At 43.0% G+C, this 11,081-nt stretch overlaps 1 protein-coding gene and 1 non-coding gene across 2 annotated transcripts in view; both read right to left on the minus strand.

The window, feature by feature from the left end:
- The window catches only part of Slc35f2 (solute carrier family 35 member F2), a 57,992-nt gene extending 48,311 nt beyond the window's left edge, over window positions 1-9,681 (minus strand). Inside the window, exon 1 of the mRNA XM_027930612.2 lies at window positions 9,572-9,681. Coding sequence (XP_027786413.2) covers window positions 9,572-9,681 — 110 coding nt within the window. The remainder of the gene's footprint in view (window positions 1-9,571) is intronic.
- On the minus strand, window positions 6,363-6,469 carry LOC114089055 (U6 spliceosomal RNA). The gene has a single exon (XR_003582111.2). It is a non-coding gene; the product is annotated as a U6 spliceosomal RNA (small nuclear RNA).
- Window positions 9,682-11,081: the final 1,400 nt, after the last annotated feature.

The raw sequence follows: 11,081 nt of genomic DNA on the forward strand, positions 1-11,081 counted from the left end.
AAGTCTGGATTACAAGTGTTTATGTCCTTGGGACGGACACAACTCCCCCCTCTCTACCCACCCCAATCTGGCACAAGAACTGAGAACAGACTAACCCTGCTCTCAAAGGCAGCCAAGAAGCCATATCCCAGAAAATCCTTAATACTGTCTATCCATTGAGGCCGAATAAGAAGTTTTGAAGGACTGTTTAACTGTCATAACATCTAAACTTACTTCTTCATGGATTATCCAAGCAAAAATTGATTTCAAAACTTGACTTTTCCATTGTTTGTTTTGTTTTGTGTGACTTAAACTACAAAATGTAATATTCAAATGAAGACAAAACAACTGGCCTGCCTTTGGGAGAATGAAGCCAACAGTGAACGAGAAGAACAAATAGAGACAGAGAGAAAGAACCCTGGTGTGGTTTGGGCTCCAGGATCCATCTCCTTCCCTGGTCTCCCTGTGGTTTGGCAGTGTGGCCTTTCCTGATCCTGTAAAGCGATAAATGCTCTTTTTTTCCTAGGCCAGTGGTGAGCTGGATTTCTCGAAGAACCGACCTAATCCACTCATCAAACACCACCCAGGCTCCTGAAAAAAACTAGAGTCTAAAACTGACCTACAAAGCTCCTGGGGACCTGGCCCAGTGAGGGGAACGGAGGCGGAGGGGAGATTTCCTGTGAGTCATCCTATCCTACCAGCCTTTCAACACCCCACAGGCCTCAGACCCGAAACACTGTCACACTCCTCCTCCTACATCAGCTTCCACTGCTTTCATCCAGCCAACGCTCGATACTCTCAAACTTCCCCAGTGAACTTCCACTCTCCAAGGGAAGCCAAAGAGCCTGGGTGGTAAACCTGCTGCAAGCCCTCTGGTGGTGTCTTTAAAACTCACAGAAAAGTGTATAGAGGGATCTGTTTAATATAAATATAATGTGCAAAAAACATGTCCTGTTCACAAGAGTGAAAAACCTGGAAACTTCTAAATGCCTAGAAACAGAATGGTTGGAGAATGATGTGCTCACAGAAAGAATATTATTCAGAGAAAAAGTGACTGTTCTGCAGCACCATGCAACAAGATGGAGTAATCTCAGCAACGTGACTTAGAGGAGAGATCTCAAGATTACACACAGCATGGTACCCTTCCTATAAAGTTTAAAATCACGACAGGAACCCTTTGTGGAGATACATAGAAATACAAAACTATATGAAAATAAGAGCTAAAGAGGATTCCAGATGATGATGATCTGTGGTTGAAGAGTAAGGGATTGGAAGAGGGATTACCTGCATGTAAATTTAGTTTTACAAAACTTGAAAATCCTCGTTTTAGGGCTGGTGGTAGGAACATGGGAACTTGTTACATTAAAAAAATCAGTTGAGCCACGCATGGGTCAACAATGGGAGTGTGTCATGAGCCAGGAATTATGATTAATCCACTTCAGGGCACTGAAGGCTAAAAAATTAGTCAAATGATGTTCCAGGAAGATACTTTTATTTATCCTGTGATGTACATCTTTCTGGTCCCACTGGAGACACAAATAGCCCAGAGCAAGCCTGGGATAAGACTGCCCAAGAACTGTTTTGTTTTTTGTTTTTTTGTTGTTGCTGTGCATCTCTCAAGAAACAGGGAGAACAGTGTTGAGTACAGAATCTGGGACCAACCACCTGGTGGGAAACCAGGTTGCATTCCTCACTACTGTATGACTTATCCTGTTAGGGAAAATTATCTAACCTCTCTGCCTCAGCTTCCACATATGTCAAATGGGGCTGGCAATTATAGTATTAAAATGCTGACTGCAGAAAGTTAGCGGAAGGATTACATGAGTTAATTCTCCCACCCCCAAAGTCCTGAAATGGTGTGGGTGCTCTAGGTGCACAAAGTCCAATTTAATCAAGTTTGACTTTTATTATTATTTTTATCTCTCACTTGATTCCACTGTGAAAAACTTAGAAAATGCTGTTCTCCCCAAGTATATCCTAAGCTCTTCTAGAGCAGAAATGTTTTAATAATTCTCTGGGAAGACGTACTACACCCAGCATGAAAACAGCCTTAAATTCGCAGTAATGACTTGGACTTAAGAAATTGAATCAATTTGTTTTATAAATACACCCGTATTTTAGAAAGAAGTTTTGGGGTTTTTTTTAATTTTTTTTTTTTTTAGTTGTCAATGGACCTTTATTTTATTTATTTATTTGTGGTGCTGAGACTGGAACCCAGTACCTCACACATGCTAAGTAACTGCTCTACAATTGAGCTACAACCCGAGCCTTAGATAGAAGTTTTGGAATGGATTTTTCATGCAAGTCTCATAAAATCTGTCTCTGTTATCAATAACTAACACAGGTTTTTGCGACATACCACTTTTCCTGGTGACTTTCAATTAATATAGACTTCTGTAACCATCCAAAATAAATATCCCAAAATCTGCAGATTAAAAACATCTATAACTTATTAAAATGAAAACCATTCAAGTCTTTATTCAGAGAGCCTATTCACACTTTCACAGCAAGTGAACTGAGTTATCTGGTTCTTATAGTGTTAATGGGTTAGAAATCATAATTTAGAAAGAATACAGGCTTCTGCAAATATGCTTAGTAACACACACACATCATATGTTGACAAGCTGGAAGAAAAAGTTGGAAAAAAATAAGTAATTCACTTAAATGCACCTGAGCATATTATTGCCGCTCAACAGAATCAAGTTCATGATGATCCTGAATCAAGAAGAGACAGCATCACGTTCAATTTATGAAAAAGACTACTCCTATATATTTTAAACATGCCATGAAGAATTTTAAATAATGTTTTATTTTTTTCTTTCTTGGCAAAATCTCTAGGATTTGTTGCAAATGGACCCACTAAGTAATTAAATGGTTTGGCCTACCCTGGAGAGTTGTTCAGTACAGACCAATTAAGTGTTGGAGAGCTGCTGCCAAAAATAAATAAATAAATAAATTATGAACAAATGATTTAGCAGAAGTGAGAAATCCATTACATAAATGCTGCCGTTCAATTGGGTTTAAAAGTAAATTTTAATGCTTAGAAGAGTAAATTTAAAGTTATTTGGGAAATTCACCTGTGTGAAATGATAATTTCCTCCTGATGATCCTCAGTAAATAATAACATAAGGAAGTTGTAGAGTACTTTAATAAACTTACCAAAACTTACAGACACAAGCCCATTTTCCATGTATGTGCTTACCTTGGAAACAGCTTTGAAATTTCCTCCCCAGAAATAGCCTAATCTTACTTCAGTCCTAACTTTTACATCTTACTTACCAAATCTAGTTGCAAATAGGTTTTTACTGTTCCTTGAAATCAATTCTACCTCCAAAATGGAAAGAACTGCTATCATTTGAGGTCTGTGCCAAGAACAAAGTATTGCAGGAAGTTCCAAGATGAATGGCAGCCTCTACCTGAAGGTACACTGGCAGGCTGGTGAGAACTACATTTCACCCTGCAATACGGTAAGGGCAATGATGAGTTAAGAATAGTACCTGACAGGAGGGGCACCCAAAGAAGATGTCTGTGAGGAGAAATTGAAAGAATTCAGCAAAGACAACTTCCCAACTTGATGCTGTCTACAAAGATTCTTTAGGATACCAGGAGAAGAGGTCAAACAGCAAAAGCAATCCAGGAGGGGACCACAGGGCAAAACTGCAGCCACCACGGCATGCACATGAGCAATCACAGGAGCAAACACAAGTGAGAAACGCAGGTTCTGAGATATGAGCCTGGAGGGGCTGGTGATGGGGCCCTTGTGGTTCATACCAAGAAGCTTAAGCTCTCACAAGAGGACAAATGTGATGAGACACCATCGATGTGAGGCTTCTAGAGAAATCAAATTCCCAGACATGAAATGTAGAACAGGAGTTACCAGGGGCTGCGCAGGGAGGTGACATAGAGTTATTTGGCAGCTATGGAGTTTGGGAGGATGACTAAGTTCTGGAAATACACATTGGTGATGGTTGCACAACACTGTGAAGGTACTTAATGCCCCTGAATTGCACACATAAATGCAGCTAAAATAGTAAAGTTTACATTACATATATTTTATCACAATAAAAAAAAAAAAAACATGAACTGACATAGTGCAGCACACCTGTAATCCCAGCAACTCGGGATGCTGAGACAGGTGGATTACAAATTCAAGGCAAGCCTCAGCAATTTAGTGAGACTCTGTCTTAAATTAAAAAAAAAAAAAAAGGCTGGCAAATGCAACTTGGTGGTAAAGCACCTCTGGGTTCAATTCCGAGTTCAAGAAAAAAATGAAAAAATAATAGGTAAAGGAGAAAGAAGAGACAGCAGGAGGGGAGGGGCCAGCAGCTACAGCACCAACTTGAGCTCTTTCCAGTAACCAGTGGCTTTCAGACCCCTATTAGCTATAGAAATCATTCTTCAGACAACACAGCTGTGGACTGAATGTTTGTGTCTTCCCAGAATCCATGTTGAAACCTAATCCCCAGTGTGATGGTAGCTGTGGGAGAGGGTCAGGGAGGTAATTAGGCAGTAAGGGTGGAGTCTTTATGATCAAGATTAGTGCCCTCATAAAAAAGACACCAGATTGTTCTCTGACCCCTTGGGCTATATGAGGACACAGTGAGAAAATAGCCTTTTATGAAGCAGGAAGTGGGCCTCCACCAGACACCAGTTTGCCAGAGACTTGATCTTGGACATCCCAGATTTCGGAACTATGAGAAATAAATTTCTGTTGTGTATAAGCTACCCAGTCTATAGTATTGCTGTTATCAAAGCCCAATTGGACAGATTAAAAGCCCAACTATAAAACTGACAATAGCAGCAGATCTGGTAGAAGCCCCAGAGGCCCTCCCAGAAGCATACAAATCCTAATTTTCCATTGGTCCCCCATGGTAAACCCTAAGGAACCTCCAGGGAACCCCAAGAGCCTCACCATCAGTTGGCAAATCACTGGTGTAGGTGATGTGAGGAATATCTAAGAAGCTTCCACTTGAATATGATACAAGTGAGATGCTGGAAATAGTAGAGACAGTCTGCATTTGGAATCAAATGACACTCCCTCAGCTCTGCCTTGCAGCAGCCATTTGTCCTAGGCAAGTTACTTACCTACTCTGTCAAGTGGGATTAAAAAACCTATTTTACCATGAATACCCAGAGGAATGAGAAGTTGTGCTCCATTTGTATACAATATGTCAAATGCATTCTACTGACATGTATAACTAATTAGAACAAATAAAGTAAAAATTTTAAAAAAGCAAAAAAAAAAAAAAAACCAAAACATATTTTATAGGAGTGTCACAGGATTGATGAAATGTAAGTAGGACAGCTGATACATGGTGAATTCTCACATAGTGACAGCTATTGGTGCCCTTTCTTCTTAGCTGGTATCACTCTGGATCCTGGGAAGTCAGGGGACTGAGGAGGAGGAAGGCAGGTCATGTGAATGGAAGCTGCTATAAGAGTCCAAGTGAGAGATTAAGATAAAGGCTTGCACTGAAGTAGTGAAGGTAAGGATTGAAAAAGGAGAAGGAATCTGGGAATATTCTGGAAGTGTTGTCAAAACGGAGAATAAGCACTGGCAGCCATTGCTGCTTCCTTCAAATCAACATGTAAAAAGGAATGAAGGAAAGCAGGAAGAATCCAGGGGTTGTCTAGAACTGGTCTGGAGGAGGGAGAGGACTACAGCCTGAGGTGGAGCAACCAGAGGCCTAGAGGAAGGCCCGCTAGAGGAACACTTTCAAATTCCACTCACATTGCGTGGGGAGAGATACTGCCTGCCCCTTCCATCTCCCCAGAGGGTTGAGAAATTAACCAAACAGGTCAGGCTGTCCAGCCAGCGATCATTCCTCCACCCACCTGCTCCAAGCTCCTTGGGCTAATGGGCTACAACCTAGAGAAGTTGCCTCCTCATTCCAAGCAGCTGATAAAACAGCCTAATGGAAGTTCACTGAACAACAGCAATCAACAGGGGTTCTGTGATCCACGATTTCTCCATCCTGGGGTACATCCCTTCCCCTCTACCTAAAGTTACCTGGAGGGACTCACCCAGGCCTGGCCATCAGCTCTCCGCCACTACACCCAGAACAACAATAAAACCTCTTTCTCCTCTAATCAAAAATAAATAAATAAATAAAAGAATCTGTGGGACAATATGTAAACCTCCTGATGGAATACAATTAAATAATAAGCATCTTCAGGTACTTCTGGGCACTCAGACTTTTGTTACAGCACTGGTCATTTGAGTTGACAGTGATAAATGACAAAAGTAAAAATTAAGGGCTGGGGTGGTGGCTCAGTGGTGGAGCACTAGGTGGAATCTGTGAGGCACTAGGTTCAATTCTCAGCAATGCATATAAATAAATAAAATAAAGGTCTGTTAACAACTAAAAAATATATATACTTTTTAAAATACGGAACACTTCACGAATTTGCGTGTCGTCCTTGCGCAGGGGCCATGCTAATCTTCTCTATATCGTTCCAATTTTAGTATATGTGCTGCCAAAGCGAGCACCTAAAAAATATTTTTAAAAAGTAAAAATTAGGGGCTGGGATTGTGGCTCAGAGGTAGAGCACTCACCTAGCATGCACAGGGCCCTGTGTTCCATCCTCAGCACCACATAAAAATAAATGAATGGAATAAAGGTATTGTGTCCAACTACAACTAAAAAAAGTTAAAATTTTTTTTTTAAAAAAAGTAAGTAAAAATTAAGAGCAGAGACTTTTTTGGGACTATGTGGCACTCATTATCATGAATCCTAACACATAGTAAGTGCTCAATAAACTTCATGAGCAACCTGAAATTCTTAATCAAAGAGAAAAGCTATTTGTACCTTAGGGAGACAGATAGCTAAGAGGTGGGGTCACCTAGAATACATGCTTCTCATGATAAAAACAGAATGAATTCTAGGCCCCCAACTTTGTTCTGTATTTGGTACCCAGTTGCTAAAAGGGCTATTCTTACCACTTTTTGGTAAAAGGAGTAGAAAAGAGCTGTGCAATTACAAACCAATCCCTTTGCATCCTATCCATACGATGGTAACACATTATCTCCATTCACGAACTGCTCTGCATCCCCATAGTTCCCTCACCACAGATAGGTATTCACTAAACTAAACTAGTTAGTCACTAGGTTGGATAAAATTGCCATCCAGAATTGAAGTGCCTAGATGTTTGGCATAGGTAAGACCAAAAACCTAAATGAACAATTCCAATTCATTCTTTCATTCATTTGTGTGCTAAAGGTTGTAGGAGATATAAAAATGAAAATAATATGATTCCTGCTGTTAAAGAACTCTATCCACTGGAAATGCAAAAAGTCTCCAGACAAAAGTAAAAAAATAAAGTTAAAAAAAAAAAGTAAAGAAAGAAAAAAGGAAGTACATTTGGAGACAGAGGAAATCTCATATTTAAAAAGTAACTAGACGGGTGCAGTGGTACATGCCTGAATCCCACCTATTCAGGAGGCTGAGGCAGGAGGATCACAAGGCCAGCCTGGACAACTTAGCAAGGCCTGTCTCAAAATAAAACTAAAAGGGCTGGGAGTGTATTTCAGTGGTAAAGCGTTTACCCAACATGTACAAAGCCCTGGATTCAATCCCCAGGACCACAATAAATAAATAAATGGATTACTAGAGCCTCTAAGTATAAAACACACCAGGACTCTGAAAATGTGAGAATATTAGGAGAATTGCTAATGTAATTATTGCTATTTATTATATCTTGCTAAACTGAAATCTGCTATATCATCTGGCCCAGCCTCAGGGCCACAGGCATCTCCTGGAGCAATCACCTCCACATTTCCATCACTCAGGAATGGAGAGAACTAATGGTGACAACAACCTATGCAGGCACTGAAATGACCAGACTGTGTGCCCACTCCTGTGTAGCCATGTATAGTCCCCCAACTAATCTTCACACAGTCCTACAAGGTAAGTACTGTCCTGAGGTTGGGAGGTAATTTTGTTTTTTTGGTTTGTTTAGTTTTTAGTTTTGATTTGTTTTGTTTTTGTTTTTTGTTTGTTTTTACTACATTTTATTTTTGGTGTTGGGGATTGAATCCAAGGACTTGCATGGGCCAAGCATGCACTTTACTACTGAGCTACATTCCCAGCCTCTGTAGTTACTATGATTATCTCCATTTTACAAATTAAAAAAAAAAAAAAAACTGGAGCACAGAGAAGTTAAGTGACTTGCTCAAGTCTACCTAGCCAGGATTTGAATACAGAATATGTGTCCTTGGCCATAACATTATACTACTTCAGAGCTGAGCAATTATCAGGATATACACAACTTTTAGGAGACAAGGTGATTGGGGGCGGGGCACAGGGGATTGAACTCAGGGGCACTCACCAATGAGCCACATCCCCAGCTCTATTTTGTTTTTTATTTAGAATCGGGGTCTCGCTAAGTTGCTTAGCCGCCTCGCTGTTGCTGAGGCTGGCTTTGACTTCACGATCCTCCTGCCTCAGCCTCCTGAGGCGCTGCGGGATTACAGACATGCGCCACAGTGCCCAGCTGGAAACAAGGTGATTTTTGACCAAATGTCCCCTTTAAACATGTGCATCTATTTAAAACTATACTTATTTATATGACAAGAATGCATACACCTTTATTGATCTAGTTTTGGAAATAGTATGGCTTTTCAGAATATAGCTTTCAGGATCTCCAAAGGGAAAAGATAAAAATCAAATGCTCATTTTAGGAGGTGCCTGGCCAGGAGAGGTTAAGGTGCAATTTAGATCAGAATTTACGGTCACCTCTCCTTACAGGTCATCTAATGGTCCTAGCCAAATTGTTTAGCCTTCTTTGTTTCTCCATCTGCAAAGTGGGTATAACAATAGCACTATCTCCTACTGGGGAGGATGAGATGATACTATCCATACAAATTGCTATGCACAATACCTGGCGCAGAATGAATGCTCAATAAATGGCTTTCATTATTTAGGTCCTAGGTTATCTGTATTTCCAGAATGCAAGTCCTCCAGTAACCACAGAAATGCTTTCCCCAGAGTCGCTGCCAGCTCCTTAAGAACATTTCTCCCTACTTCCCTCAGAGCGGGAGTGACACCAGAAACAGGCTTCCCTGGACTCCAGCCCTGGAGGTGGCCATGTCACCTAGCTTCGGGCCCAAGAACGAGGCAGATTCTGTTCTGCCATACTAAACTTAACCTGGATTTGTTACTTGGGTGAACTCAGTGCAGATCACGGCCCCCCGTCTGACAGGATCAGAGGCAGAAGGAATGCGGGCGCCGTGCCAGAAGTGGAACTCATCCACCTGCCCGAGGATGGGTACCCCTTCTCCACAGCATCCGCCGGGAGGCCACCGGGGACCCGACCTAACAATGCCAGTAGGGTGAATGTCACCCAGATCCTCTGAAATGCAGTGCCTCGACCTAAGAGAGCGCCAAGGGAGGGGCTAGAAGTACCTAAGGAAGCCAGGTGAAAGCCAACATCCTGATGCTCGCGTTGAGCGCCCAGAACCAAAGTCCATGCCGCCGCCACCTCTGCCTCCCGGCTCGCCAGACACGTGCGAGCCGGTCGCCAGGCGGTCTAGCCCGCGCTCCGCTCCGGTTCCCGCCTCCCCGGCCCGCCGCCGCGCGTTCCCTCCACTCACCAGGTGAAGAGTTTGCCTTTTATCCTGCGCAGCAGGCTACCCAGCGCGCCCGCCTCTCCCAGCGCGCGGGGCAGCGGGGTGCCGTCACTCGCCGGCGAGTCTGTCTCCATGGGGACCCCTGACTTGTCCTGCGCCCGGAACCCCACGAAGTGCCGGGGCCCGGAAGACAGGAGGCGGCGCCTGTGCAGCCGGCGGGGACTGAGCTCGGGCCCTGCGCTGGCTCTACCTCCTTAGCTCGCTCGCCGGCTGGCTCGCTCGCTTCCCTCTCGCTCCTCGGTCGGGCTCCTTCCGCGACAAATCATTAACTGTCAAGCCCCAAGGGCCAGACAATACATTTGCAGATTGTAACCTGGCACCACGGGGGCAGCAGCAGGAGAAAGGGCGATTTTTTTTTTTTCACCTTGGCAGTCGAGCCTCAGTGTTTTGTGGCACCTAATATGCCTTTCAGGTTTTTATGGTTCCTTGTTTCAAATCAGCAAATGGGGTGATCCGAGGTTATTGTGACTGGCTCCAAGGTGTCCTCACTAAAAACAGAGAGGCGGTAACTACCTGAACTTTGCTAACTAGCAGGACCGACTGACCTCTCCCTTTATCTCGCGGTCTCCTCCCTCTGATTTATAGAAGATAGCCAGCCCCATTGAAAGAACTAAAGGGACATTCCAGGGGTGTGTGTGTGTGTGTGTGTGTGTGTGTGTGTGTGTGTGTGTGTTCCTTGCAAAGCAACGGTAAGATCCTTAAAAAATCCTGGAAATGTGTCTTTGTGGCGTGGAGCTCGGCACGTCTCTTTCTTTACGGGTTTGTTAGGTTTTCCTTGCAGCATTGGGAGCTGTCTTGGGGGTGCCAGGGAGGAAAACGCTACCGACCCCTGGCGCTCAGCCAGGATGCCGCTGCCAGGGCCACGCCTTCCGATGCTTCCCCAGGACCCCGGAGGATTAAGGATTAAAAGAGACTAAAGCCTAGGGTGGGAAAGTTCCAGGCTCTCCCAAACAGAAGGAAATCAGTAAGTCTGCTGGAGTCCTTGCTTCCGGAAAAAAGAAGACAAAAGAAAAGGTGTTGGTACTGTTTGTTCCCCACTCCCCACACCCACCCCACCACCTCCTTCCTTGGGAGAGGTGGAGGACAAGAAAGAAAAAAAAACAATATATTTAAGAAGTGTAAATGAGTGGGCAGTTTTCTGTAAAAAGATTCTTTTAAAAAAAATAGGTTTTGAAAGATGAAATGTAGCTTCAGGAATTCCAAATTTACCAACTACAGGAACCCTGAAGTTTATTTTGCTTGTTTATTTGTTTGCTTGTTTCTATTGCTTGATTTTTTTTTTTAAACTGGGGATTGAACCCAGAGGAGATTTACCACTGAGCTACATCCCAAATCCTTTTATGTTTTGAGACAAGTTTTCATTAAGTTGTCGAGGGTCCCACTTGCTGAGGAGGACCTTGAACTTTTGGTCCTCCTACCTCAGCCTCTGGATGCGCAAGGATTACTTGGGTGTGTCACAGGGACCAGCTGAAAC

The sequence above is a fragment of the Marmota flaviventris genome, chromosome 9, assembly GCF_047511675.1.
Source record: "Marmota flaviventris isolate mMarFla1 chromosome 9, mMarFla1.hap1, whole genome shotgun sequence".
NCBI classification, from domain to species: domain Eukaryota; kingdom Metazoa; phylum Chordata; class Mammalia; order Rodentia; family Sciuridae; genus Marmota; species Marmota flaviventris.